The 22,453-nt window shown below is 48.8% G+C and overlaps 1 protein-coding gene across 1 annotated transcript in view; it reads left to right on the top strand.

Moving 5' to 3' along the window:
* Positions 1-22,453, top strand: part of CEP290 (centrosomal protein 290) — a 1,386,965-nt gene that overhangs the window by 658,155 nt on the left and 706,357 nt on the right. Inside the window, exon 30 of the mRNA XM_086918001.1 lies at positions 9,203-9,658. Within this exon, the coding sequence (XP_086774127.1) occupies positions 9,203-9,658 (456 nt within the window). The remainder of the gene's footprint in view (positions 1-9,202; positions 9,659-22,453) is intronic.

Here is a 22,453-nt window from a genome sequence, read left to right as displayed (position 1 = left end):
TGGAATCCACAAAACCTTTGCAAGGGCCGACCGTTCCAGGAGCCTGTGCCACAGATTATCCTGACAACGGACGCTTCTCTCCAAGGATGGGGAGCGCATGTACTCCACTACACAGTGCAGGGACTATGGACACTACAGCAAAGGAAGATGCACATCAATGTATTAGAACTGATGGCAATCTTCATGGCCTTGAAGGCATTCAAAGTACATCTGTGCAACAAGGTCGTGTTGATCCGGACGGACAACATGACAGCCATGTACTACATTCAGAAGCAGGGGGGCACACACTCTCCGCAGCTGTCTCATCTGGCTCAGAGCATGTGGAAGTGGGCCATTCAGAGGAGCATCTTCCTCATGGCGGAGCATCTCCCGGGCAAAGACAACCAGATGGCGGACCTGCTCAGCAGGCACAGCCACCAAATGCACGAGTGGGAGATACATCCATCGGTACTCCAACCGTACTTCCAAAGGTGGGGTCATCCAGAGATAGACCTGTTCGCCACAAAGGAGAACGCAAAATGCCAAAGCTTCGCCGCCAGGTTCCCACACCCGCAATCGCAGGGCAATGCGATGTGGATGAACTGGTCAGGCAGATTTGCGTACGCTTTTCCCCCAGCACCTCTGATACCGCTGGTGGCACGCAAACTCAGGCAGCACTCGATGACTCTCATCCTGGTTGCTCCAACATGGGCTCGCCAACCATGGTACACCACGTTTCTGGAACTCTCCGTGGTACCGCATCAAAGGCTTTATCTCACACCCAGCCTTCTGACGCAGAGCCATGGCGACATTCAGCACCCAGATCCGCAACAGCTCAACCTGGCGATCTGGCTCCTGAAGTCCTAGAGTTTGGCTACCTCAATCTTCCCCCCGATTGCATGAATATCATTCGGGAGGCAAGGAAGCCCACTACTAGAGCATGTTATGCGGCTAAATGGAAGCGGTTTGTCGTTTACTGTGTAAACCACAATATTGACCCGCTGGATGCTTCCATTCAAAACATCATTTGTTACCTGTTCCACCTGTACCAATGCAATTTGGCGTACTCTTCCATCCGCATTCACTTGTCTGCAATGGCAGCATACCTTCAGAATAGGCAGCACCTATCACTTTTTAGGGTCCCTGCTATCAAGGCTTTTCTGGAAGGACTCAAGAGGGTCATTCCACCACGGACACCACCAGCTCCGGAATGGAACCTCAATGTGGTTCTTACAAGACTGATGGGTCCTCCCTTTGAGCCACTGCACTCTTGTGAGCTTCAGTTTCTGACTTGGAAGGTGGCTTTCTTAGTAGCAATTACATCGCTACGAAGGGTTAGTGAATTGCAGGCACTCACCATCCAAGAACCTTTCTTCCAAGTACACGCTAACAGGGTGGTGCTCCGCACTAACCCTAAATTTTTACCCAAGGTTGTATCTCAATTCCACATGAACCAGACAATTGAGTTGCCAGTGTTTTTTCAAAACCCAGAGTCGCTGGCGGAGCGGATGCTCCACACCCTTGACGTTAAAAGAGCCTTAATGTACTACATTGACAGGACAAAGGATTTTCGAAAAACCAAGCAACTTTTCGTTGCATTTGCCACACACCACAAGGGTAACGCTATCTCCAAAGCTGGTATCGCTAGGTGGATCGTGAAATGCATTCAGATCTGTTACGCTAAAGCTAAACGTACTCTCACAATTCCACCAAGAGCCCACTCCACCAGAAAGTTGGGGGCCTCTATGGCTTTCCTGGGTAACATTCCCTTAGAGAATATTTGTAGGGCAGCCACATGGTCTACCACACATACTTTCACTAAACATTACTGTGTAGACGTGCACTCCAAACAGCAGGCAGCTGTTGGTCAGGCTGTTCTCAAAACACTTTTTCAAACTGCTGCAGCTGGCACGGGCGGCCGCCAATAATAGGAGGACTGCTGTGTATTCTATGCACAGATATGAATTCAGCAGCCCACATGCCTCGAACTGCAAATGCTACTTTCCAGTATGCATCTGTTCTTGGCATGTAGGGCTGCTGACATTCATATCGCCCACCCTCCTCCCCGGCGCCTGTAGCAGCTGCAGTATTCACCTATATATGCTCATAGCATGGTCATCACTCACTTACTTCACTCCATCTCTGCCAATGGCTAAAAACAATCTGGGGATGGAGGCGATGCCCATGCGCACTGTAGTCCAGGGGAGGAGCCACCTATCTCGTGATACTTCGAAGACTCTTCCAGGACAACAATGTGCAATCATCCGGACCCAACACTAGGCGGCGATCTATGCACAGATATGAATGTCAGCAGCCCTACATGCCAAGAACAGATGCATACTGGTAAGTAGCATTTGCATACTTACCTGTAAATTTGGTGTTCCCCAGTATTGGTAACTTTCATAGATTCCCATGCGCCCACCCTCCTCCCCTGGGAAAGCTCAGCCTTCAGCAGATGTGGTTAATGTTACACAACGGCTACGAAAATCTGAGGCACTGAGAATCTCTCAGGAAGGTTCTATGCGGTGAGGCTAATCTGATTGGGTGTTGCAAGTTTTTGGTCTCTTTTACAAAAAGAGGTGGATATGCTACAAAATGAGATGAGGCCTAGGCCTTTCTTTCTCTTTTGTACCTACTGCTATGGTTTTTTTTTATTTACAGAGACTCCCATTCCGACGACGGCGAATGATATAAGATATGGGAATCTATGAAAGTTACCAATACTGGGGAACCAAAGTTACAGGTGAGTAACTTGGTTTCTTCTCAATTGTGAGGTGGAGAACATACCTTTTAAAGTATCCCTGTACATTGTGGCAATGCCACCTCCACCCTTCCCAGATCGGTCAAGCCTGAAAATGCAGTAGCCTGAAGGTAACGCTTGGACTATATCTGAAGCGGAGCCATCATGTAAACAAGTTTCAATAAGAAAAAGCACATTAGGTGCTGAATCCAATAAGAAATTGCAAATGTCTAATTTGTGAGGCGGCAGGGACCAACAATTCACCAAAAACATACGATGCACAGAGGTAGAAGGTAGTACCAACGGCTGATTAAGATAGAACCAAGGAGAAAAACCACAGTGACCGCAAGTTGTTAGAGGGAAATTAAAATAAAAAGAGTGAAGAAATGACTCATCTATGTGGACTGCCAATTCCCGTAGTAGGCACGCAGTGAAGATTACCTTATTTTTGGTGTAGGAGCAATAATTACTGACCCATGGACCCGGATAGGCATGGACAGGGTTACCTTTGGCATGCCAGCACCACGTCTGCACTGGTCCTCCATTTGTAGGGACCAGCCAGAACCCTAGTGTTGCTCCAGGACCCCAAGATGGTGACGAAAAAAGTACATAAACGTGCGTGCTAGTAAAATACCTCTTCAGTATTTTAAGCCTCAAAAGAGGTGAAAAAGGTTCTTGCCACAAACTTAAAAGCAAACTAGAATATGTTGCACGCTCTTAAAAAAATATTTCCGCTTTAAAAAAATGTCCCAAACACTTGCTTTCCCCCCAAACGACCCCCACACACCCCGACTGTGATCTAACTGTTCAGTCATGCATCCGTGCTGCGTTCTCCTTTTGTAGGGGCTAGCCGGATCACAAGCTCACGCCCTGACCCCAAGATGGTGACGAAAAGTATGAAAAACGCACCTAAAGTGCACATGTTAGCAAAGCCCATATGTGGGCTCTGCAGTGGGATCTGAAGTCTTAGTCGGCAGAACATCAAGGGTTCGTCTCCAACCCCATTCAGATTTTGGAGGAGAGTGCAAAAGATCTGCAGTGTTGGTTACTGGACCACAATCCGGTCTGCAGCAGACCCCTCTCCTGTTCTCACCCAGAGCTGTCAGTGGTGACTGATGCATCACTTCTGGGTTGGGGTAGCCATCTGGTAGAGGTGGATATCAGAGGCCTCTGGAGGAGTCCCAGCTTCATATCCAACTGAGAGCCTTCCTTTTGGTGCTGAAAGCCTTCTTTCCATCCACCAAGAGGAAGCAGGTTCAGGTGCTCATGGACAAAAACACCCCCTGTTGGTACTGCAACAAACAGGGCAGGATTGGGTTCACAGAAGCTGTACCAGGAGGCCCTAAGTGTCTGGAAATGGCTGGACCACCAACTAATTTTACTGTTGGTGATACACCTTGTAGGAAGATGGTTATCTGACTATGGTTGCCCCCAACTTTTTGCCTAGTGTTTTGCTGGTTTTCGACTTAGTTGGCCTGGGATCCTGCTATTCAGGACCCCAGGCTTCCTGCTCTCTCTGTTAAAATGGACTCCATGTACCTTAGGTACATATCTAATTGGATACAGAGTCACCTTATCAGCCCCTGTACAGTGTACCTTAGGTACCCAGGGCATAGGTGCACCCAGGGCCTACTAGGGGCTGCAGCATGTATTATGCTACCCCTGGCTGGCCATCCAAATCTGACACAACTGGCTGATCAATCAGCTGGGGCAAGGTGGTGTAATCACCCTTTGCTTTAGATATAGTATGCCTATATCTAAACCTAAAATGGACACATATACTCCTATAAGTCACTCCTATGGCAGGCCTTAACAATCCTGGAGGCAAAGTGCTTGGAATTATGTGAGATAGTGCTCTGGCATGAGCTGAGCCTGTCTACAGCTTTGGGAACCAAGTCCTTTAGCTGTTTCCATGATAACGCTATACCATATACTCTTAAGTGCATTATAACCTCGCGGTTATTGCTAACTTTGGCATAGCATTATCAAAACATGTCGAGTAAGGTGTCATCCGGATTGGAATACTACCCCCTCGCCAATTCTGGCGACGGGGGTAGCATTCCACCCTTCTAGAGGGACACGACATGTACCTAACTGTGAACCCCGGTTAAAGTTAACTCGAGCCTCAGCATCACAAAATCGATGCTGCCACCACAGACACAAGTCTGACCTCCTGCTGCTGGGAGTCCTTCCAGCGAGGGAGGCTTGGACAAAGGGTTTCCTGCCTGGGGAGGTGCTAGCACCACCCCAGATAGGATTTTGTGTATTAGGTAGGACAGGGCTGAAAGAAATGAGACATGCCTGTGGCACACAAGGTGTCCCTGTGCATACACTGGTCCAAACCAGTTCCTGGGGCTCTCCAGCCCCAGCTCTGGCACAAGACCGGACAGGGGATAGCGGGTGTAACCACCCCCCTTCCTGGTCCCACCCATAGTACAGCCCCCTTTAGGAGAAAAGGTAGGAGCTGGTCCAATTCCAAAGTAGATTAATCCTGAACTGAAATTCTGCAAGGAGAAACTCTGGACTTCGACTTTCTACAAAGAAGACTGAAGAAATCTCCCTTGTGGGCAAGGAGTGTCCACCCTGCACAAGCAGGCACCATCAAGCGTCCAGCGGCTTCACTTTGTCGTCTTCCCTCGAGGATCCAGACTTCAGAGCCCGACGAGACCCGGATTCCCAGACCTCTACGACCTCAACTCGCATCTGCAGCACAGCTGAGATCCGTGGGTGCGACGAGACACGTGGGACCGGCCATCTTGGAGAAACTGCAATTCGCTTCCAGCACGACTTCTGAGGTAACCTCGACAAAGTGCTTTGGGGATTGAGAAGCCCCAGCCCTGAGCAGCTCCTGCACCGAAGACCAGCCCTCCAGCATCCACAAGATCTGCGTGGGGCCCTTCTGCCTGTTTGCTGCTCGGCGCGTTGTCTGGTCACTTGCCGGCTGGCTAGTGACCTCCTAGCTGGTCTGGTTGCTCCAGACTGGCCTTTGCTTCCCTGCAAAGGAGAAGCACCCCGGACCCTCCTGGTCCGCACCAGACGTCTTTCCCACTCACCGCGTGGGTTGCCTTTGCCAAGGCCTGTTGATGCTGAATCCGGAACCAACACCACCGACAGCGAGAACCTGCGTGGGACAGCTCGTGCCACCATCCTGGACGTCAAAGACACCTCCTGGTCCACGTGGCTGCAGAGTCAAGCGTCCACTCTTCACCTGATCGCGACAACAGCATCTGGTTCCACTCCTGGTTCCACTCCAGTCACTGGCTAGTGACTTTGAACATTGTCCCCTCTGCTTTCAGGTCTTCAGCATCTCTAATCCACCCTTGGATCACACCGGAAATCTTCCTCCTGGTCGCCTGCAGCATCTTTTCTTTCAGGCTCCATAGACTTCAACGCAGAAACCTGACACGACTTCGCACCTATGCACCCGCAGCCCGTGGGTGAGGTAACAAGAGCATTTCGGTGCTCAAGGGTAGATTGACTCTCCTAGTGTCCAGTTTCACAGTCGTTTGAGTCCTACCTAGTCAGGATTGTCCGTACTCACCTTTTTCTTGAACTGTACTGTCCATAGACGTTGTTACGCATCTCGCGTGTGAGTTCACACTCTGCACACGCGTTCCGTGGGCCTCCTATTACTTACCTAAAGTTAGGATAGTGTAGTCCCAGCGATCCTACAGCCTCAGGACAGCTCCATTCCTTCTATCAACTTCCTTATACCACTTGTTTAGTATATGGTTTGTTGCGCCCCTAGGGCAACATTGTAACTTGTGCAACTTAACTTATTTTTCTTAAGAGTCTTGTCATGTGCTTAGCCCTCTGATCTCATAAAGAGTTCAGAGGTGGTTGTTAGTTAATAAATATCTTGTTTATTTTCATAACTACCTGTGTGGTGTCCTTTCATTTGGTATTCAAGGGGTTATATGTGGTAAAACAGCTGGCTTCACATGCCAAAAGAGTTTAGCCTAAGACTGCTTTGTCCATGCTACTAATAGGATAGCTGGTCTATAAGGTTGACTTACAACCAATCACCATAAGGGTTGTTTGGACTGATACAAGGTGATCACTAGAACTATTGCGCATCATATATCAGGCCAACTTCTCACACACCTGTCACTGTTGTTGAATGCTAGCGCAGACAAACTCTGCCTTGCAAATCACAAGTGAGAGCTGCACCTGAAGGTGTCCCAATGTATGTTTCACGAACTGGGTAAAACGCTTGATCTGTTTGCCACCACCGAGTGCTTGCAATGTCAGCACTTTTGGCGTTGGAGTCTCCAAGACGTCTCTCACTCAAACGTTTTGCCTTGAGTGTAACTTGGGACTCCTATATGCCTTACTGATGATACCTCTCCTGCCCAGAGTTCTCAAGAAGATTAGGACAGACCAGGCCCAAGTCATCCTAGTGGCTCAGGATTGGGCATGGAGAGTATAGTATGCAGAACAGGAAACATAATTTACCCCGCATATGAAACAACGTATGCCATTACAACTCGGTCATTACAATGACCGCGTTGTTACATCGCATGCCATAACAACGCAAACCGTTACAACGACTAGCTGTAGGGGGCAGAAGGTGTTGAATTTTAAATCCAACATATTCCTTACTGTTGCACAGACTGGAGTTGGAATAGTAAATTATACTATTCCAACATCCAGCACCCCCCTACAGCAAGTCGTTGTAATGACTTGCGTTGTAATGGTATGTGATGTGACAACGTGGTTGTTGTAATGGCCGCTTTGTAATGGCATGTGTTCTAAACTCATGCGTTCTTTTGTGGCCTATTTGTCCAGAAGTGCTGGGCTTAAGCATCAGTCCTCCGTTCAAGCTGCCCCTTGGAGACTGAGTGCAACAGCTAACTTCATTCAATCTTCCTCTGAAGATAGTTGATGTCATCTTGGCAGCCAAGCATACCCCTTGACAAAAACTGTAAAAGGGTAGCTTAGTGTGGTACTTGGCAGATAGACACCCTCCAGGCGAAGTTGCCTAGCCCGGCATGGCTTTGCTCTGAGCACGGTTAAAGGATACCTTTCAGCTCTTGAGCTTTTTTTGCGGTTGTGGAATCAGCCAGCATTGTAGCATTGTTTAAGTCTCCAGTTGGTACGCGTTTTTAAAAGGGTTACAATTGTTTCCTTCCTCTCTTTTTGTCATGCTACATTAGGTCCTTAACCTGGTCCTTACATTTCTAATGTGCACTCCCTTCAATTGCTTCACGTCTGCCCTGTGCGGCTTGTTACCCTCAAGACTATGTCCCTCATCACCATTACATTGCACAGTCTGTGAGTGTGCTTTAAGCTCTGTGTAAACCCTCCTTACCTGACCTTAATCTTAAACAAGTTGGTTTTTGTATATGTGCATCATTCTTGCCTAAAGTTGTGACTGTTACACGTCAGTCAGAACATCATCTTGTCTGCGTTCTGCGCTCCGCCTCTCCTTTCTAAATAGGAGAATCTCCATGTCTTGGACCCTTAGAGAGGACTGAGCTTTTACATAAATCGTACCAAAGAACACCAGTTGGATTATCAGCTCTTTGTGTTGGTATCTGGAGTGAATAAAGGCAAGGTTCTGCAAAAGAGAACCATCACCCACTGGTTTGTGCTCTGCATTAAGATCTGCTATGCACTGACCAAAAAGCAGCCTCCGGAAAGACTGCATGCTTATTCTCCCGAGGCCAAAACTGCTACCACTGCATTGGCACACTGAGTCCCTGTCCTACACACTAGCCAGGCGGCTACATGGGCCTTCCTCCATATGTTCACAAAGGACTATTCTCTGGACAGTCATGTTTGCCTAGAGACAACATAATGCAGCGGAGTACCTAGGGGATAAATTCGATAAACGCGTACTTATGCCACAAAGAAACAATGAATTTCCACTGGGAAGTTAATTTAAATAATCATAGAATCTTTTATATAAATTCAAAAGAATCTGTTTTCGCAAAACTCCTCTGATTAGTCACCTAATCGGAGGGGGGCATCTAAGACAAAGTTGTGCCTGAAAGCCATTGCACTCTCAGGCAGAAGTTTGTCTTTGCTGTCCAGTCTACACTGGCACTCATCGCACAACCGCCCGGTTTAGCAATACAGACACCCTCCGATTAGGGGATTAGGCCTCTTGTCCTCTGGAGCGGAACAATGTTAGTGCTGGCTCCATTGCACCATCTACTGGGTGCGGTCAGAGGTACTGCTGAAAAGTTTCCCAATCCAGTCTGATACCATATTCAAAAGGTGAGGAATCTGCTGCTAGCTAGAGACTCTACCAGAAGGAGCGTTCCTGAAGGTGAGTAACTTGTTCAGTAGTACCTCTCTTGAAAACCACATCTAATTTCTGTTGATTATATCCCGTTGTACTTTGTTTTGCTTGTTGGTTTTTAATGCAGCAAATGTTCCCAGGAACTTTGAAGGCCTTGTATGGTCATTGTTCAAGATGTTTACTTAGTGCCATTTTAATTATACTTAATTATTTACCCTTATGTTTGGTTTCACTAGTCGCAGTCTGACGAAAAAGCCTTGATTGCCAAACTACACCAACACATCATAGCTCTCCAGGTCAGTGAAGCTACAGCGGTTGGGAAACTGGAAGCTGCCGTAGCGAAGCTGCAGAAGTTGGAAGCTTGCAATCTGCGTCTAGAGCAGAAGCTTGATGGCAAAGAGCAGGCCCTCTACTATGCTCGCCTGGAAGGTAGAAACCGGGCCAAACATCTGCGCCAGACTGTCCAGTCATTGCGGCGGCAGTTCAGTGGAGCTCTGCCTCTGGCCCAGCAAGAGAAATTCTCTAAAACCATGATTGAACTACAGAACGACAAACTTAAGATCATGCAGGAAATGCAACAAGCACAGCAGGAGCGTACAGAGACCGAGAACCGGGCTCTTGAAATGGAAGCCAAACTGAAGGGCTTGGAGGAGCTTCTTTCCACTTTGAAGGATACCAGAGGAGCTCAGAAGGTAGGTTGGCTTATTAAGTTTGAGAATGTTCTGTTCGTCTCAGAAAATTAGTCTGTCACAGACATGTATCACTATACATCTGACATGTCTTCGCACAACAGATTGACATGCCATACACGATGCATAATTTGGAACTATATGAAATAGTCTCTTTTCTGAAGTGGGCCATCAATGATTTTTATTTGGATTAGCCTTAGTGGAAGTATAGGGTGAATGGCTATTAGAAATTTTGGGTACTACTGATAAGCAATTGCTTTGTTCGTCGTATTTTGGGTCAGGAAGTAGTGTTTGTCTTCTTTCCTAGCAATAAATTTAACTGAAACTGCATTGCCTTTGCTTTTCTTCTTGAACACGACTCAATAACTTCTCAGATTCTCTGAAGTTGAGAAAAGTTGTAGTCGTCAAACTGTGGGTCTCCTTTAGAGTTCGGGAGATGGTATACTCCGTCACAGATGTGAGGGATACCCCGTCCCCAGTATCACAAGTGCTTTATGGCCTATGGCAATTGTAATATGGCAGATGGGATATCTGTCACATTTGTGACAGAGTATCCGGTCTGTCGAAATCTACATCAGTCCCGCAGTGTCTTAGATCTACTATTTATTGGTAGAACAGCACATAGGTTATTTTTTAAGCAGAAGGGTTATTTAATGATTACCCATGCCAAGGTTCATTGCACAGTAACAGAGTTTGTCTCAGATACATAGGCCCACTGGAATTCTGAGAATTTGCGTCCACTTCATATATGTATAGTTTTGGTACCCTTGCCACATAATCCACCATATGCTGCATAATTTGCAGGTTACAGTAAAAAAAAGTATTGTGCAGAAACTAATCTAAAGTTACAAAAAGAAACCGCCATAGTGGAGCAAGCCTGTCGCAGTAACTTTGCAAAAGTTAATTGGTCTCTCAGTTGCTGTATTCTGGGAATAAACTAGTACTAAAGTTGTTAAACCGCTCTTCGGATAGTACTAATGTCCCTAGATGTTGGGCTGGGAAAAGTCTCTTTTCTGCAGCATGAAAACCCCTTAAATATGTAAAGGTACTTACAAAAGTGGGCATTATGATCCCCACTTTATCATGCAAATTCTTTGTTTTCTAATTTGTGCTAATTCATGGTATACCTGAGACACTGTCTTCAGATCATCAACGAGTTTGAGAAAATAATCCCAAGCACTTTGCTCTTTTTGAGGTTTGATGCCTCAAATCTTTAAGTTTCTGTAAATGAGAAACTTACATCATTTGTATTTAATGTACATTACTGTTCGACATCACTCTTGTAAATGGAATTTTTTTAGAAATGTTCCACTAAAGCGAGTGTGGTTACAGAGAAAACCTAAAACTGAAGAGAAGTTCTAAAACATAACTGTAGTAAATAGAATAAACACGCATTTGCAATGCATCGGTCTCGACTTTGGGACCTTATATGTATTTAGCAATGCAGCCTGGGTGCTGAAACATCTACTGTTCTTTAAAATGGAGGGTAAGTGAGCACCAAACTGCATGACACTCCAGGTATGGGAACATATGGAGAGAAATATTGCCATTTAGCGGGAAATGGTATAGTCGAGACTATGTTTTTAATATAGAATCAGGGCCTTTGGTGGTCATATCACTCAAAATACAAGATTTGAAGACAATTTCTATGGAGCAATCTCTCTGTGTACAGAAGGACGTGGAGGAGTATGGGTGGCAGGCAGTGTGTGGAAAGCTGGACACAGGAGACCTTCATAGCACTTAGCATGAATTAAAGTACCTCACTGCAAGATCCTTCTAATTGGGTATTTAGGTTTTTGCGATAGCTCACGCCAACTTGTAGACAGCCCGTGCAATATTAGCAGTAGATCCAGTCTTGAGATGACCGTATTTTAAAATAGCTTTTGAAAGATAATGCTTTTAAATTGTTTTGGAAGCTAGTGAGCTCAGGAGAGGGGGATGGACGTGTGGCTATAGAGCCTAACATAGCACCCGAAGTATGGGAATCACCCTTTGGGACCTTGTATGACTGTGAAGCGGAAGTCCTCTTAAGCACAGACATCTGAAGTAGAATTTTGGAGCTCCTACAGGAGGGGGCATTGGATATCTCGTTGATTGGGGTTAGAAATGCTATTAATAGCCTACTCCCAAACAAAGCCCCTGGTCTAGACAAACTCCCGGGGGATCTCTTTTGGGAGGAACCGAATGTCTGGGTTCCATATCTGTGTGCTCTTTTTAATGCTATTCTAAAGGCCATGAATCCTCCTGAAACCTGGAAAGGTGCTGAGATAGTACCCATATTCAACAAGCATTTGCAATGCAATAGGTCTCGCATTTACGAGAGTTTAAGCTATTGGCATTGTAAATGACCATGCCTTTTATTTATGTTTTGAAAACCAATACATAATCAAAAGGCATTGCCTATAGCTCAAAGTCTCGTTATTGCGAGACTTACTGCATTGCAAATGCTTGTTAAATATTCCAGACACATACCACATGGTGCAAAAAAAGAACAGATGTCATGCTGAGACATAAAAATTATGACTATATACTTCCAATAAAAATGTTTAATAACAATGAAAAGAATTCACCATTGCAAATATTTGGAATAATACAGTACCAGTGCTTTTTAGCGAACAAGTGTTCAGGAGCGTGCATTGAAACCATAATTTAGCTTTAAAGCACAGAACAGGAAAAAATTATTCTTAATGATGCACAGAAAAAGAACTATTGGCTTTGAACCTTTCTAAAAATATATGTTTTAACACACAAGACTAAAAAGATAAAAACGATAAAGAATAGAGGCAGGGCTTTAAGTGGGCCAGGCCTTGAGCACCACCAGTTGCTTCGGTGAGTAAAAATACACCGTAACCCTGCAGCAGTAACACCCGTTAATGCCTTTAATGTTACTTCAAAGACACTGGCTATAGTTCTTTCAAAGTCTCATCTTTTTAGAACTGAAGCATTTTCAAAATTATATACAACAAAGCCATAGTTGTTGTTTTTTTTATCTTGTGCTCCTAACAACCATTGACAAAGCCAATAGTCCTGGCTTGTTGTAGGTAAAATGTTACTTGTTGTAGTATATATGTGGATACAATGACAGAAGCAGCAACATACCAGTTGGGCAGCACTCTATGCTAAGTACATCTTTTTAGGCAGATGTGCACGTGTTGAGGCAAAATGCATCGCCCACAGTGCAAGAGAGCCAAGGACTTAAGTGAGCTGACCATGAATTACCCCATGTTGTCCTCTGCGCTGGTAGAAGCAATATTTTATATGACACTTGAAATGAGCAATGAATAAAGAGGGCTGTTCCAAAGCCACTCTATATGTCTGCTAGTATTTTTTTATTCATTCATTATTTATTTAATTATACGAAGCTCGCTATCTCTGGCTTGGACAAAAAAGCATTTGCAATGCAACGGTCTCGCCTTTAGGAAACTTTAAAGTATTTAGCCATGCAGCACATTATCCTCGGTGTTTCTGCCTTAATCGCTTAGAAATAATTTGCACAGCTCTCCAATAATTATAAGTGAATTGTTAATGTATTTCCTGTTTTAGGTTTATATTTCATAAGAGAAAAATACTGGATTTACCTGCCATAAAAATACTGGACATGTGGCAACCCTTTTCGACTGACACCCTAGGGTTGAATGCACTGTTAAGCCAACAATGTATCTGCATCGCTGGGACAGAGTCAAGACCGCTTTGCATAATCTGACATTTGGCTGGCTGTGAACCTACCCTATCTTCTTTCAAAGGTACACTCATTGATCTCCCCAAACCTTTGATGGTAGACTCCTAACATAGCAACAGTTTGCTTCAGAAATATAAGTTATACAGTAATTGGTCTGCAGAGCAATCTGTCTCCGTGTAAGCAGAGCTGCCAAGTCGATAAAAAACTGTTTGAATCAGGGTGTAAACTAAGGCATTTCCGACAGTGACTGATCACTAAAACATGTCCTACAAAAAGGTCTGGTCTTTTACAAATGGCGCGTGACATACTGACACAGCATGTCAGGAAACTCCTTAGTTTAGCAATTGGCTGAACCTGGTGCGTTATTGCCTCAGACTAAACCACCGCGCGCCTGTAGGAAACAGCTACACATTTCTTGTGGTACAATGTGCATCTCAGTCTCACTAGCTGCCTGCCTTCACTTCTGCCTAGGTCTCTCACCCTACCCAGTGTCATTGTGAGGTTCTTTTTTTGTGTGCACATTTTAAGATAATTTAGTATCTTTTACATAAAATGTGCTTGCATTGTTTGGAAATTGGTAACACAATTGTATTTTTTACCGAACAGGGCTCCCCAAACCGGGTCTTGCCCGTGCCACCGAAATTCTTCAAGATCACACTGGGCTCCTCATCCCTGGGCACCCGGTGCCACTCCATCTGGTGCACTATTGATATCTAAAACCCCACACAAAGGCCCCAGCAAAGACGTAAGAGTTACGCTCCAAAGCACGCCCTGACAATACCCACGCACCACAAGGCAGCCTGTCCAGCACAGAATTATTAAAGAGTAATCCATGCAGGGTGCTATATACCTTGTCCTCGGACCTGGTCCAGTACAGGAGCTATAAATCATGGCGCCATTGCATCCACGCTGTGCCTAATTTATAACATACTGCAAGGCAATATAACACAATAGCCTCTTACAGCTGAGCATTATCAGGAGACAGTATTGTATAGAAGAACGTAAGAGCATAACATTGGGCAGCAAACCATAACACAACATACGACATAGTGCTCCATTCCAACACAGCACGTAATAATAAAACTTGGCAAACAAAATGCACCACAGCATAGCACAAAGCTGCAAACGGCGCAGACAGCAAGCCCTGCCCAGAGAACATTCGTAGCTCGTCCGGAGCGCGGCACCTTGGAGGCAGAGGGGTGTGGGTAGTGGAGAGCCCAGAAGAAAGCAGGGATTCTGGGACTGCTGGGGTTCCCGGGAGAGAGCAGGCAAGGCGTGACGGTGCAAGCGAGGAAGGTCCTCCAACTCCCAGAACATCCCGTGATGCGACGTAAAAGCCCGTTGAGTGGGGGGGAGCGAGGGGGGGTGCGCGTGTGTGGGTGTAGTTGTGTGTGTGTAGGTGTGCGTGTGTGTAGCTGTGCGTGTGTATGTGTGTGTGTGTCTCTGTGTGCGCGCGATTTCGAAAGCCTGACTTGCTCTGAATGTGGGACAGGGGATGTGCACGGCACCAGGCTGGACGTGCGCGTACAGGCAATGAAATCGCCGAGGGAGGCGCATGCCCATCCCCTGTCCAACATTCCCAGCAAGTCGACAACAATAGGTCTTTCGCTGGATGCAGCGCTTCGCGCTGCTAACACCAGCGGGACCTAAAAAGGGTTGCCCCATTCTACCCTCCAATTAAAGACCCATCAGTTTAATCGACAACACACAAAAACTCATGGATAAGGTCCTAATGGCCCGCATGCAGGATGTGGATGAAGGAGCAGGGAATCTTGAGCCCCTATCAGGCCGGTGTGAGAAGTTGGCCCGATATGCAGTGCTCACTATTCTAGTGATCACTATGCATCGGTCCAAACGACCCTTATGGTGATTGGTTGTAAGTCAACCTTACACCAGCTATCCTAGTAGCGTGGATACGAGCAGTCTTCGGGCTAAACTCTGGAGGGCGTGTTAAGCCAGCTGTTATACCATCACATACCCCTTGAACACCAAGTGAAAGGACACCACACAAGTGTTATGAAAATAAACAGTGTATTTATTAGAATCGCAACAGCCCTGTACTCTTTATGAGGACAGGGTACTAAGCACACAACAAAACTCTTAGGAAAATACTCAAGTGCACAATCTATACAAGTCCCCGAGGGCACGGAACGTTAGTGGTCTTGGCGAACCCGATAAGGTAAGTCGGAAGCGGTAAGGACTCGGGACCCTTAGATACTGAGGCTATGCGGGCACCGAAATGCCGAAGTTACCTAGCCCGGGGGCTGCGGCTGCACAAGTCTTTACAGACGTCGGGACTCCTCGCTGACGAACCAGGAGCCGGAAGGAAGGAGTTGCTGGCCGGCGACCAGTGGAGATAGTTCGTAGAGATCCAAGTCTGGATCAGAGATGGATGACACCTGAAAGCAGAGGGGACCAAGTTCGTACTACTAGCCAGTAGTCAGAGGGTACCAGGAGGGCACCGGATGATCGTCACCTCGACTAGGTGAGTGGGCGACGCTAGGCTCTGCAGTCTCACGGACCAGGAGGCGTTGTCGGCGACCAGGATGGAGGTGTGAGCTGTCCCACGAAGGTTGATGCTGTCGGCGTCGCTGGGCCCAGGATTGGGGCAACAAGCCTTGGCAAATCTCAGGGCCACGTGGTGGACCTAAAATGGCGTCTTGAGTGGACCAGGAGGGCCCGGGGTGCTCCTCTCGCAGAAGGGAGCAAAGGCCAGTCTGGAGCAACCAGACCAGCAGCGTTGGTTGTCGGACGTCGTCGAGAAGGCCACAAGCCAGCGGCTAGTAACCAGACAACGTGCTGAACAGCAAAGAGCAGAAAGGCCCCAAGCAGATCGTGGAGATGCTGGGAGGCTGCACTTCGGTGCTGGAGCTGCTCAGGGTCGGGGCTTCTCGGACCCCAGAGCACTCACCAGAGGATCCCTCGGTGGTCGTGCTGGTTTAAGAAATCGTGCAGGTTTTGAAGATGGCCGGTCCCTCGAGGTCTCGTCGCACCCACGGGTCTCAGCTGAGCTGACGATGTGGATAGAAGTCAGAGGTGCCAGGGAAGCCGGTTCTCTTCGAGCTGGGCAGTCGGATTCCTGAGGAAGGACTTGCAGCAAACCGCAGGGTTCTTAGATGGTGCCTGCAGATGCAGGGTGACTACTCCTTAGCCACAAGGGAGAAATCTTGAGAAGAGTCTTGAAGTCCTTTCGTAGAAAGTAGTTCTTGATTCAAAGATGATCTAATTTGGAAGGGTCCCCGCTCCTGCCTTTATCCTATAGAAAGGGGTGGGTACGTGACTAGGTCCTGCCCTAGGGGTGGGACCAGGAAGGGGGGTAGTTACACCCCTCTCCCATGCCGGACTTTCCCCAGGTCAGGGGCTGGTGTGCCCCTGGAACTGGTTCTAGCCGGTAGATGCGTAGTGAGCATCGGGGAGCCACTCCGCAGTCACCTTCCTGTAAAACCCTGCCTACCCAGGATACACAAAACCCTGTCTGGGATGGTGCGAGCACCGCCCCGGACAGGAAACCCTTTGTCCAAGCTCTCCTCGCTGGAAGGACTCCCAGCAGCAGGAGGTCAGACTCGTGTCTGTGGTGGCAGCAACCATTTTGTGGAGCTGAGGCTTCAGTTAACTTTAATCGGGGTTCACAGTTACGTACATGTCGTGTCCCTCTAGAAGGGTGGAATGCTAACCCCGTCGCCAGCATTGGTGAGGGGTCAGTATCCCGATTCGTATGACACCTTACTCGACATGTCTTGATAACGCGATACCGGAGTTACCAATATGGTACGCGTTATCATGGAACAGCCATTGGGTCTTGGTTCCGCAAGCTGCAACCGGGCTCGGCTCGTGCCAGAGCCCAATTCACACGATTCCACGCACTCTGCCTTCAGGATTGTCAAGGCCTGCCATAGGAGTGGCTGATAGGAATTCGGGTGTCCATTTGAGGGTTAGATATAGGTATACTATATCTAAAGCAAAGGGCGAGTACGCAACGTTGCCCCAGCTGTCGCGCAGCCAGTTGTGTCAGATTTAGATGGCCATCCAGGGGTGGCATAATACATGCTTCAGCCCCTGGTAGGCCCTGGGTACACCGATGCCCTGAGTTACAGGGTCTGACAAGGTGGCCCAGTTCCAATTGGGTAATGCACCTAAGGTACACATATCAATTTAGCGAGAGAACAGCTAGGCTGTGGGTCTGATTAGCAGGCCCACAGCCCGAGAAAGTCGTAAACCAGTGAAACAAAAGCAAAAAATCTGGGAGATCATAGGATTGCAGACCCTACTCTCCTACATGACCCCCCCAAACGTTGGGACAATAAACTAACCTTGATATGTACCCTAGGTGCATTTACCAATTGGTACTGGGCCACCTTATCAGACCCCGTAACGCAGGGCATAGGTGTACCCAGGGCCGCCAGGGGCTGAAGCATGTATTATGCCACCCCTGGCTGGCCTCCTAAATTTGACACAACTGGCTGCACGACAGCTGGGGCGAAGACGTGTAACCACCCTTCGCTTTAGGTATAGTAACTCTATATCTAACCATACAATGGACACCCGAGTTCCTATCAGTCACTCCTATGGCAGGCCTTACCAATCCTGAAGGCAGAGTGCGTGGGCTCGTGTGAGCTAGGTTCAGGCCCGAGCCGAGCCCGGTTGCAGCTTGCGGAATCAAGACCCAATAGCTGTTCCATGATAACGCGTACCATATCGGTAACTCCGGTGTCGCGTTATCAAGGCATGTCGAGTAAGGTGTCATACGAATCGGGGTGCTGCCCTCTGACCAACTCTGGCGATGAGGTTAGCATCCCACCCTTCTAGAGGGACACGACATGTACGTAACTGTGAACCCCGGTTAGAGTTAACGAAAGCCTCAGCTCCACAAAATGGATGCTGCCACCACAGACACGAGTCTGACCTCCTGCTGCTGGGAGTCCTTCCAGCGAGGAGCGTTTGGACAAAGGGTTTCCTGTCGAGGGCGGTGTTCGCACCGTCCCAGACAGGGTTTGTGTATTCTGGGTAGGTAGGGCTTTTGCGAGAAGGTGACTGCGGAGTGGCACCCCGGTGCTCACTACGCATCTGCCGGTTAGAACCAGTTCCAGGGGCGACAGCCCTGGCCTGGGGAAAGTCCGGCAGGGGAGAGGGGTGTAACTACCCCCCTTCCTGGTCCCACCCTTAGGGCAGGACCTAGTCATGTACCCACCCCTTTCTTTAGGATAAAGGCCGGAGCGGGGACCCTTCCAAATTAGATCATCTTTGAATCAAGAACTACTTTCTACGAAAGGACACTCAAGACTCTTCTCAAGATTTCTCCCTTGTGACTAAGGAGTAGTCACCCTGCATCAGCGGGCACCATCTAAGAACTCTGCGGTTTGCTGCAAGTCCTTCCTCAAGGATCCGACGGCCCAGCTCGACGAGAACCGGCTTCCCTGGCACCTCTGACCTCTACCCACGTCATCAGCTCAGCTGTGATCTGTGGGTGCGACGAGACCTCGAGGGACCGGCCATCATCAGAACCTGCACGCTCTTAAAAACCAGCACGACCATCGAGGTAACTCTCTGGTGAGTGCTCTGGGGTCCGAGAAGCCCCGACCCTGAGTCGCTCTAGCACCGAAGTGCAGTCTCCCAGCATCTCCACGATCTGCGTGGGGCCCTTCTGCTCGCTGCTCAGCACGTTGTCTGGTCACTCGCCGCTGGCTTGTGCCCTTCTGTGACGACATCCAAGAATCATCACTGCTGGTCTGGTTGCTCCAGACTGGCCCTTGCTTCCATCTTTGCGAGAAGCACCCCGGACCCTCCTGGTCCACTCAAGACGCCATCTTAGGCCCACCACGTGGCCCTGAGATCTGCCAAGGCTTGTTGCCCCATCCTGGGCCCAGCGACGCCGACAGCATCATCCTTCGTGGGACAGCTCGCACCTCCACCGTGGTCGCCGACAACGCCTCCTGGTCCGTGAGACTGCAGAGCCTAGGGTCGCCCACTCACCTGGTCGAGGTGACGGCCAACCGGTGCCTTCCTGGTACCCTCTGACTACTGGCTAGTAGTACGAACTTGGTCCCCTCTGCTTTCAGGTTTCATCAATCTCCGATCCAGGCTTGGATCTCTACGAACTATTCAGCACTGGTCGCCGGCCAGCAACTCCTTTCTTCCGGCTCCTGGCTCGTCAGCGAAGACCCCGACGCCTGTAAGACTTGTGCAGCCGCAGCCCTCGTGGCTAGGTAACTCGGCATTTCGGTGCCTGCATAGCCTCCTTACTCTAGGGTCCCGAGTCCCTCGCTTCCGACTTGCCTTATCGGGTCCGCCCGAGACCTTAACCTTTCCGTGTCCTCGGACACTGGTTTTAAACTGTGCACTTGAAGTATTTGCTAAAGAGATTTGGTTTGTGCTTAGTACCCTGTCCTCATAAAGAGTACAGGGCTGTTGTGATTCTTAATAAATATCCTGTTTATTTTCATAACACTTGTGTGGTGTCCTGTCACTGGGTGTTCAAGGGGTACATGTGTGGTAAACAGCTGGCTTAACGCGCCCTCTTGAGTCTTTAGCCTTAGACTGCTCGTATCCACGCTACTAGGATAGCTGGTCTATAGGTTGACTTACAACCAAACACCATAAGGGTCGTTGGAACGATACATAGCGGTCGCTAGAATAGCGAACGTTGCATATCGGGCCAACTTCTCACACAGTGCTCACTATTCTAGTGATCACTATGCATCGGTCCAAACGACCCTTATGGTGATTGGTTGTAAGTCAACCTTAGACCAGCTATCCTAGTAGCGTGGATACGAGCAGTTTTCGGGCTAAACTCTGGAGGGCGTGTTAAGCCAGCTGTTATACCATCACATACCCCTTGAACACCAAGTGAAAGGACACCACACAAGTGTTATGAAAATAAACAGTGTATTTATTAGAATCACAACAGCCCTGTACTCTTTATGAGGACAGGGTACTAAGCACACAACAAAACTCTTAGGAAAATACTCAAGTGCACAATCTATACAAGTGCCCGAGGGCACGGAACGTTAGTGGTCTCGGGCGAACCCGATAAGGTAAGTCGGAAGCGGTAAGGACTCGGGACCCTTAGATACTGAGGCTATGCGGGCACCGAAATGCCGAAGTTACCTAGCCCGGGGGCTGCGGCTGCACAAGTCTTTACAGACGTCGGGAGTCCTCGCTGACGAACCAGGAGCCGGAAGGAAGGAGTTGCTGGCCGGCGACCAGTGGAGATAGTTCGTAGAGATCCAAGCCTGGATCAGAGATGGATGACACCTGAAAGCAGAGGGGACCAAGTTCGTACTACTAGCCAGTAGTCAGAGGGTACCAGGAGGGCACCGGATGATCGTCACCTCGACTAGGTGAGTGGGCGACGCTAGGCTCTGCAGTCTCACGGACCAGGAGGCGTTGTCGGCGACCAGGATGGAGGTGCGAGCTGTCCCACGAAGGTTGATGCTGTCTGCGTCGCTGGGCCCAGGATTGGGGCAACAAGCCTTGGCAAATCTCAGGGCCACGTGGTGGACCTAAAATGGCATCTTGAGTGGACCAGGAGAGCCCGGGGTGCTCCTCTCGCAGAAGGGAGCAAAGGCCAGTCTGGAGCAACCAGACCAGCAGCGTTGGTTGTAGGACGTCGTCGAGAAGGCCACAAGCCAGCGGCTAGTAACCAGACAACGTGCTGAACAGCAAAGAGCAGAAGGGCTCCACGCAGATCGTGGAGATGCTGGGAGGCTGCACTTCGGTGCTGGAGCTGCTCAGGGTCGGGGCTTCTCGGACCCCAGAGCACTCACCAGAGGATCCCTCGGTGGTCGTGCTGGTTTAAGAAAACGTGCAGGTTTTGAAGATGGCCGGTCGCTCGAGGTCTCGTCGCACCCACGGGTCTCAGCTGAGCTGACGATGTGGATAGAAGTCAGAGGTGCCAGGGAAGCCGGTTCTCGTCGAGCTGGGCAGTCGGATTCCTGAGGAAGGACTTGCAGCAAACCGCAGGGTTCTTAGATGGTGCCTGCGGATGCAGGGTGACTACTCCTTAGCCACAAGGGAGAAATCTTGAGAAGAGTCTTGAAGTCCTTTCGTAGAAAGTAGTTCTTGATTCAAAGATGATCTAATTTGGAAGGGTCCCCGCTCCTGCCTTTATCCTAAAGAAAGGGGTGGGTACGTGACTAGGTCCTGCCCTAGGGGTGGGACCAGGAAGGGGGGTAGTTACACCCCTCTCCCATGCCGGACTTTCCCCAGGTCAGGGGCTGGTGTGCCCCTGGAACTGGTTCTAGCCGGTAGATGCGTAGTGAGCACCGGGGTGCCACTCCGCAGTCACCTTCCTGTAAAGCCCTGCCTACCCAGGATACACAAAACCCTGTCTGGGATGGTGCGAGCACCGCCCCGGACAGGAAACCCTTTGTCCAAGCTCTCCTCGCTGGAAGGACTCCCAGCAGCAGGAGGTCAGACTCGTGTCTGTTGTGGCAGCATCCATTTTGTGGAGCTGAGGCTTCAGTTAACTTTAAACGGGGTTCACAGTTACGTACATGTCGTGTCCCTCTAGAAGGGTGGAATGCTAACCCCGTCGCCAGCATTGGTGAGGGGTCAGTATCCCGATTCGTATGACACCTTACTCGACATGTCTTGATAACGCGCTACCGGAGTTACCAATATGGAACGCGTTATCATGGAACAGCCATTGGGTCTTGGTTCCGCAAGCTGCAACCGGGCTCGGCTCGTGCCAGAGCCCAATTCACACGATTCCACGCACTCTGCCTTCAGGATTGTCAAGGCCTGCCATAGGAGTGGCTGATAGGAATTCGGGTGTCCATTTGAGGGTTAGATATAGATATAGGTATACTATATCTAAAGCAAAGGGCGAGTACGCTCCGTTGCCCCAGCTGTCGCGCAGCCAGTTGTGTCAGATTTAGATGGCCATCCAGGGGTGGCATAATACATGCTTCAGCCCCTGGTAGGCCCTGGGTACACCGATGCCCTGAGTTACAGGGTCTGACAAGGTGGCCCAGTTCCAATTGGGTAATGCACCTAAGGTACACATATCAATTTAGCGAGAGAACAGCTAGGCTGTGGGTCTGATTAGCAGGCCCACAGCCCGAGAAAGTCGTAAACCAGTGAAACAAAAGCAAAAAATCTGGGTGATCATAGGATTGCAG

The sequence above is a fragment of the Lissotriton vulgaris genome, chromosome 1_1 (assembly GCF_964263255.1).
Source record: "Lissotriton vulgaris chromosome 1_1, aLisVul1.2, whole genome shotgun sequence".
Taxonomy (NCBI): Eukaryota; Metazoa; Chordata; class Amphibia; order Caudata; family Salamandridae; genus Lissotriton; species Lissotriton vulgaris.
The sequence above is the reverse complement of the archived record's forward strand: the minus strand, read 5'-3'. Positions and strand labels throughout refer to the sequence as shown.